The 8,082-nt window shown below is 39.5% G+C and overlaps 1 protein-coding gene across 1 annotated transcript in view; it reads left to right on the top strand.

The window, feature by feature from the left end:
- The first annotated feature begins 727 nt into the window (after positions 1-727).
- Positions 728-8,082, top strand: part of nrg3a (neuregulin 3a) — a 426,896-nt gene continuing 419,541 nt past the window's right edge. The window contains exon 1 of the mRNA XM_073834062.1: positions 728-2,700. Within this exon, the coding sequence (XP_073690163.1) occupies positions 2,004-2,700 (697 nt within the window). The 5' untranslated portion in view covers positions 728-2,003. The remainder of the gene's footprint in view (positions 2,701-8,082) is intronic.

The raw sequence follows: 8,082 nt of genomic DNA, 5'->3' as shown, positions 1-8,082 counted from the left end.
CAACATAAACAAGAAAATATTAAGTATACCTTTAAAACAAGTTAGAACCATCAGGAAACAAACTAGCATCTCTGTTGTCTTTGAGTATTAAAGTGTTATCCACTCCCTTTAATTACCACCCTTTAGTGTTGCACAACAGTCTATTTAAATAAATACCACCCATTAGACACTGCGCACGTCTTAAATTCTCACCATCCATTAATTTTAACTCAAGTTTCCTTCCTCTCTTAGAGTCTTTGACATGAGGAGGGGCTGGTTGCATGATTGACAGCCTCGAAAGAGAGATGCTGAGACTCACTTTGTTTACAGCAGTCAGTAATCTCTTTTTCTGCTAATACCACAGAGCACTGACACGGATCTCTTTATTTCTTTCCCGTATCTTGTCTTTCTCTCTCTCTTGCCCTCTGCTTCTCTCGTTTTCTATCTCATCCTGCTGTGAATGCTTTCTCAACTTGCACTTATCTCTCCTTGTTTCTCCCTCCCTCTCTCTCTCTCTTTCTCTCTCTCTGTCTCTCTCTAAAGGGGTGGGGAATATTCTTGTGAAGAGAGCAGGTGCAGTGCCTCCTCTCTCTCTTTTTCTCTCTCTCTTTCTCTGTCTGTCTCTCTCTTTCCTGGCATCAGCAGTAGGGGAGAGTAGAAGGCTGTCTGTGTATGTGTCTGGCTGCAGTGTCGTAGGCTTGAGCCGCGGTAAAATCCCACAGGAGATTAGAGCGGGAACACACACTAGTCCGGACTCTTTAGAAATGGCAGCCCTAGGAGAGAGCAACAGACAGGCAAAACAAACACACCCGTAATGAGGAATGGATGAATGTTGTCTCATGGAAAACCTGCACGCTGTCTCTCTCTTTTTTTAACCCTCCTCATTTTCTCTTACCGTCCGTCTTCGACAAGCTCACTCCTCCCTCCCTCCCCTCCGTCGCTCCGCTCCTCTCCCTTTCTCTCTCTCTCTCTCTCTCTCTCTCTCTCTCTCATTCTCTCTTGCGCTCTCTCAGTGGAGGAATGTAGATAGAGGCTGAGCGTACGCCCGTTGCTCTGCACGATATCAACGGCTTGCTCTACGGCAGTGGGTCGTTCATCAGATGCTGTTCAGAATGGATTTGTACTGCTAACGGATTTGATCATCCACCATCTCTTTCCTGGACAACTCTGCACCTGCCACTGCCTCTTCTACCAGGCTTATTGCTCAGCTTGCGCGTACCGGGATCTCTGCTGCAGGTCCCTTGCTCCCACAAGGATGCTATAAATCAGCAGGAGCTTTGCTCGTGGAAAAAGGGACATATTGCTTCACGGTCAACGCTGAGTCCTCCTCCGTGAGGGACCCAGATTTCTTGGATATGTATAGCTGACTCAGCGCTTGAATATAAGACTGTGAGTCAGAGCAAGACCTTGAAAAAGGAATTGGTGAGAACGAGGGAGACGGAGAGGAAAGAAAATGAGCCGGTTTTTAACTTTTACTGAACTCTACCTTCAAATACTGCAATGAATGGAGGTATGAGATCGGAGGATAAATCTAACGGTGGTGTCATTTGCAAAAAGAGGGATTTGATAATCTGACGACAGAGAGTGCTGCTGCAACGGCTGGTGCTCGGAGTCAACATGCAGATGATTTCACTCCTCCCTTTCCTTCCACCTTCTTTGCTCAGCACCTTTATTTAACATTTGTACCATTTCAGTAATCTTGCGGCGAGCTGGAAGTAATCTGGACCTATTGGTGGAACTGGACTAAAGGACTGTCCTTTTTACCGGATTCTGCAACCGCTGAGATTTCTACCTCCGGAATTCTACTGGGTGTATGCGCTTGTCTGATTGTGAGTGTGTGGATGTGTATTAGTTGCGTGTGGATGTGATTTGTCTGCCTTGATGTGTTCGTAACTATTTCTGTGTTCTTGCGGTTGTGTTTTACTTTCCAATGTCTGGCATTACCGGCCAGCATTTCGCCTTGTGCTGTCCATGTTTGCCGAGTACCTGGCCTTGGGGTTAACCCTTACCGTGCCACAGGCGAGATGAGTGACAGCTCTGGAACAGTGAACTCGGGGGCTATGGTACTGGAGGAGCCTGATGGGAGAGGTGGCTCTGGTGGACGTGACCAAGCCCAGGCCCCTGCACGTGGTGGCATTTTAAGGTGTGGGACCTGTGCCCTTTGGCCCCGCCAACAAACTTGGCTCTGCGTGGTTCCGCTTCTCATTGGCTTTATAGGCCTAGGGCTCAGTCTGATGCTGCTGAAATGGATCGTAGTGGGTTCTGTGCGGGACTACGTGCCTACTGACTTGGTGGACGCCAAGGGTATTGGCCAGGACCCCATCTTTCTGTCCAAGCCTAGCACTTTTCCTAAGGGATCTGACACCACCACCACCACAACCACTATTGGAGGGGTCAGCTCGGTCAGCCCCACCGTCACCACTGTGGTGCGGAGCAGAACTCGAACAGGAACTCCTCCGAACATTCCTCCTCGAAGTGGTGGGGCATCCGGAAGCCAGGTGACGCAGAAGAGTCCCTCTACGCGCTTTGTCACGCGTAATCCCACTTTTACGACCACCGTGGCCTCTACCACAACGTCTACTGTCCATACGTCCACCTCCAGCCCCTCTCCCTCCAACCCTGCTGTTCTAAACGACTCCACCCAAATGTGGACCAGAGAGCAGTCGTCCACCGAGAGGCATGTGACCACGCCTGGCCGTACCCACGTCAGCCGGAAAACACGTGAGTTTGATATATTTCTGATCGGTTCTTGCTCCTTTTTGCTTTGGCAAGAGCTATGCAGTTCTGCTTCTGTTGAGAATTCAGCTTCTTGGTGATTAGATCTTTTTTTGACTTTCTTTGTAGATTGCAGTTTTGCATGGTACTGTTAGCATATTGTGTTAACGACATCCCTGATCCCTAGAGGCGAAACATGACGGACTTGTGGCGATGTGCAGCCCCGTCTATCATGTCGCCAGGGAGCGGCAGATACACTAATGACAAACAGTGACTCTGACCACTCCCTGTGTTTCAAAATATGATATGGTGAATCAAGAAATATAAAGAGAATTTCATAGCTGTAATAGTGAAAAAGCTTTGCTTTTTCTTATTTTGGATTTTTTTCACTGAAAAGCTTATGTATCAGGATGTCAGTTAGTGAATGTCAGAAGATGTCTCCTTTAGCTTTGTATTTGCTGATTTCATATGGGTTACTAGAAGAGCTTCAAGCAATGTGTCTAATGACAAAGCCATACTTTGCATAAATTTATGTAATTGACAAATATTAAATGACACATTTTGCTGTTCATTTAAAAACTACAGGAGCCTCTGAAAATAAGAAAACTGTGTCGTATGTGCTAATGGTACACCCCAGTGTAATGTCAATGGCATTTTAATTGTCTGTGCACGCATAAATTGATTAATGCGTCATCATGCCTGATTGCTTGCACCTGCTCACAGTATTACCTGATGCCAAGGTATGCTGTCCATATGTGATTCTGCAGTGGGACTATAGTGCCTATGTAGTAGTCATCAGAATGCCCGTATAGAGATGTGTTCACAATTAATGATCACGTTAATTTGCATACAATGGACAGCCTATGCACAGTGATGTTTAGGAAGTTTGATGTTATGTCAGAATACTTGTCATAAGGATTACAGTAACTCTTTGTATTAGAGTTTTTGTTCTAGTGCTGTGAATATTGTAATATAATTTAAAAAGCTCTTTCTTTGAATTCAGATGGTAATATTGGATCATAGTGACGGGTAGTAAGAGGTTGTCATGCCTCACCACTCTATGAGATTACTTCACTCTCCATGTTTAATCCACATTAATTTACCTTCAATCATGGAAGCTGCTGCTGTTACATTAACTGGTAGTCTTTAGGAAACTTACCTTGTAGAGACTTCGGAAAAGCTGCTCTGTATTTTCATGTGTGGGTTTTAAGAAGTTTAAAATTACAGGACCTTTACAATAAATTTAAGTTTTTTTCTTTTCTGTTTTCAATTTAGGAAAGCATTTTGTCACATTTAGTGTTTGTTTTCAGGGCTCAACAAGGGTGGCCCACAAACAACATGGATGAGGTTCTGTCAAAATTCTAAGAAGTGACAGTCTTGGAAGCATCTGTCAAACATAAAACTACAAATGTTTTGCATCATAACACTTTTGCCATTTAAATAGCATCATAATTTGTTTGCATAAATGTATTTTGTAAAAAAGATTGAATATATATTTTTTGTGAAGAACTTTTTATTTTGATAGTCCACTTTAGACATTTCTACTAAGTAACTGCATCTACATGTCAACTAGCAGTCATTGGAGTATTAGTAGACTGTATGCTTAATATCCTCTAACACTTTATTTTGATGGTTCCACAACATACTATGAGAAACTTTGCAAGTACATGTCAACTTATTGTACTAACCCTAAACCTAACTTAACAGTCTACTCTGAGAGTTAGTAGACATGTAGTAGCAAATGAATGAGAATTAGTTGACATGTAGTTGCAAAGTTACTTACTGTTGACCCGTTTTACAAACACAGAGAGTCTCTGTGTATAGTAATGTAGACCCCCCTCAACTCGCAGTAATAAATAAGAACCCATTAATTTCATGAGGTGTCGTAAGGCTTTGAACAAGTCCTTATCGTATACTTTGGTTGTACAATAATTCATTACCATTGCAATTGTCTGCCAGAGGATATCTTAATCCTTTATGTCCCCTAGCAACAATTGCCTACCTTTATCAATTGTGCAGAGAAAAAGATAACTAAACCATTTGTGATCCAAATGCATTTGAGAGCTCACAGCTGTGGCTTGTCTTAAAACCTATTACTGCTCACCATATTAGAGATTGAAACAGATCTTTCAGTGAAAACTTTCCAGGTAAAGAGGCCATTTTGCTTTCATAGAATATTATTCTACAAGATTGACCTTGGTGAATTGAGTGGCCTGTAATTTTGTTTTTCCTTTTAGACTTCTGTTAGTTATGTTTGGTTTATGAAGTGGAAGTTCCAATGCTGCTGTCATGGATCTGTTAATGAATGTAGAGTTGAAATGCAAATTTGCAAACCTTGCGATGAACTGACCGTATAAAAATCATATCTCAATGTGGTCGATTATGAAGTTGCAGAATCAATTGTAGCATTAAGCGAAAACAGCTTTGGTTGAAACTGGCTGACACGATTCCTGGTTCCAGCTGACTGCCATTTAATGACCATTGATTCTTCCTTTGTTTTGTAACATCAGGCTGATTGGGAGGATTGGTTCATGTCATCTGTAGTACCACATTGTATGAGGTATTTACTACACTGTACTGCTGTTTGCTCTTGAAATACAAATGAGATTGGAATAATTTTAAGATTCTGACATTAAATCATTGCCAGAGCTAAATGATCTAAAATCTTTCAGAATGTTGTAAGATCAAGTGATTTATTTGCCTCGCCTGTCTATTTCCTGTTTTAATAGAAAGCCATAAAAGCACTCCCTTCCAGTGCCATTAGAGCTTAATTTCACTGAGACTGTTTAAAAAAAAAATGCCACTTTGATTTATCTTTTTTCAAGATCTCCTAAAGGAAGGATGAAGCCTTAAATATTAATGCTTAGAAAGAGAAACATGTTCAATATGTAGAAGAGCATGTGAATAATTGACAAGGGTGTGCTGAAAAATTATCAGGGAAAGGGATGAAAAATGTGCAGGGTTTTATAAATAGAGGTGGAGGAGAGGACGATGAAAGTAGGCAGTGGTGACTGGATTCAGCATATCAATGTGTAGAATGTGCCAGAACTGCAATATTTCACTTCTAGTCACATTTCACATATATATTATTTACATTAGTTTCTTCATAGTTATATATTTTGAGGATAATTCATCTGAAAATCATTTGCTCACAAAAAAAGATACTTTTTTTCTTGTCTTCTTGTTTTATTTTATTTTCTGTGGTGGCATTTTGCAAGATTATATTTCATTGGTTCTTACTGGTTTCATGGCACTTTCAAAGTGAAATGTCCACTGAGTGGTGCTAAAGGCGACCACACAGAAATATGTCTCTGTTAAACTATAATCTGCCCTGTAATCATAATTTGTGAGAAAAGTAATAAGTTGTTGTTTTTTTATTGTCACCAGTGTTCATTTCAGCTGTAAACTGCAGTGAGCCTATGATGAAAAAAAAAAAAAAAAGTAAGGAAAGAAAGTCGTTTTTAAACCTGGATGACTTTTTTTTGTAGAACATGAGTAAATGGTTTGGTTAAGCAGTTCATTAAAGGGGTCATGAGCTGAGAAATCAATCCTCTTGATCTTTTGACATATAAGAGGTCATTATACTATAAAACATCCTGTAAGTTAGTCTAAAAACAGTTTATAATGAAGCCAGTCTGTCAAAACCAGGGGCAGACAGTAGTGAAGTATTTTTACTCTGCTGTAAATGTACTTTTCAAGTGTCTGTACTTTATCAGTGTTTTTCTTTAGAAAACTTTACTTCACAACATTATATAACATTGTTCTTTTTACTGCATTACCTTTACTTTTCTTGTTAAGAGCACACTCTCAATTTCAGGAGCACATTCTAAACAATCAAAAAATCTAATAAAAAATTTGATTTCCCATTATGAGGTAATATTTGACTCCTTAAAGTGATTTACAGGGGAATTTTGTTTTTACCTTTTCATATGTTTAATGAGGCTCAGAGGTGGCATGAGTGCAATCAAATTCATAAATTCATGTTGAGATTAATGTTTTAAATATAAAATTTTGAATACAGAAATATTAAATGATTTAAATAACTGAAAAGATCTGTCAACTCAAGTAAATACTTGAGTACAAACAACTACATCTGTAATGTTCTTAGGTATTAAAAGTAAATCTAACAACAACTTTTATTTATGAAATGTAGTGCAGTAAAAAGTATGACATTATGCTTTGGAATGCAGTGAAATAAAGATTTCCTAAGAAAAACACTCTGATAAACTACAGATACTTTTTAAATTTACTCGAGTTAAGTAAGTAAAAATACTTCTCTACTGTCTGGTCAAAACGACGTAATGTAATGTCATGATGTAATAGTGTGGCTAAACCCCACCTCCAAAGAAGATTAACGCCTGCTTCTACATTGCTACCTGTTTAGCCCCGCCCACTGATTCATACACAGCTGTTAGCCAATCATAGCAGTGGCTGTTTACTTCAAAGTCTACAATTCGCCACGCCTATTCGAACAGAGCGTTCAGATGAGAGGGGTCAAAACAGGACAGAAAACAGCCTATTACTTTTAAACTATGATGTGTTTTGATGTAAAAATCTTGATAACATGTAAAAATTCTTGATAACACCCCTTTAAGTTGGTCACTGCCCATTGATGTTAATGAACCTTGAATCCTTAATCCTTAATTTAAATGATTTAACTTATTAAACCAATATACCATTAAAATTAAAACGCCTGTGTGGCTGCATTGCTGTACATCTATCAATTGTGTTAAATTAATTGTGTCTTTTTTTCCTAGCTTGTAATGTAAGCAACCTTATTCCTCCCAGTGATCGAGTCTATGGAAATGAAGGCCATTAACAGTCATTTGACCACTTTATGTTCAAAATGTTTTGTCTGTTTGGAGCTTTAGGTTGAAATTAACATCAAAAATGTTGACAGCTGACATTTTTGCATGAGGGATGACTTTTAGAAAATAACAGTAATGATTATAAACTCCCGAAGGCCTGGCAGGATATTTTTGAAGTGTTGAACTCTGGTTCAAATGCAAATCGTTTCTGTATTTTCCATTTAGTTGCGCACCAAGTCGCGCAATAATCTTGAATCTTAAATTCAACCTTTCTGGGGGTAACAAATACACCTTGCAGGAGAAAAGCTTAAATCGTTGACGATAAAAGATGCATGGGATGCTTATAAGAAAACAATAAGTTGTTCATCAGCTATGCTGGAGGCAAATGTTAAAGGAGGAAGCTTTGTCTTCATTACCACAGGTTTAGTTTCTGTCAAAAGGATTGGGTGTCTAGATCAGTCATATGGAGGATCATTATAAGCACTGTTTGGAAATAGATTTTTCATTGATTCTATGTAGATAGAGACACTTGTTTATGACATTCACACAGCTCTCAATTAACAAATAGCTGCATTAAGTC

Source organism: Garra rufa, chromosome 2, assembly GCF_049309525.1.
Source record: "Garra rufa chromosome 2, GarRuf1.0, whole genome shotgun sequence".
Lineage (NCBI taxonomy): Eukaryota > Metazoa > Chordata > Actinopteri > Cypriniformes > Cyprinidae > Garra > Garra rufa.
The sequence above is the reverse complement of the archived record's forward strand: the minus strand, read 5'-3'. Positions and strand labels throughout refer to the sequence as shown.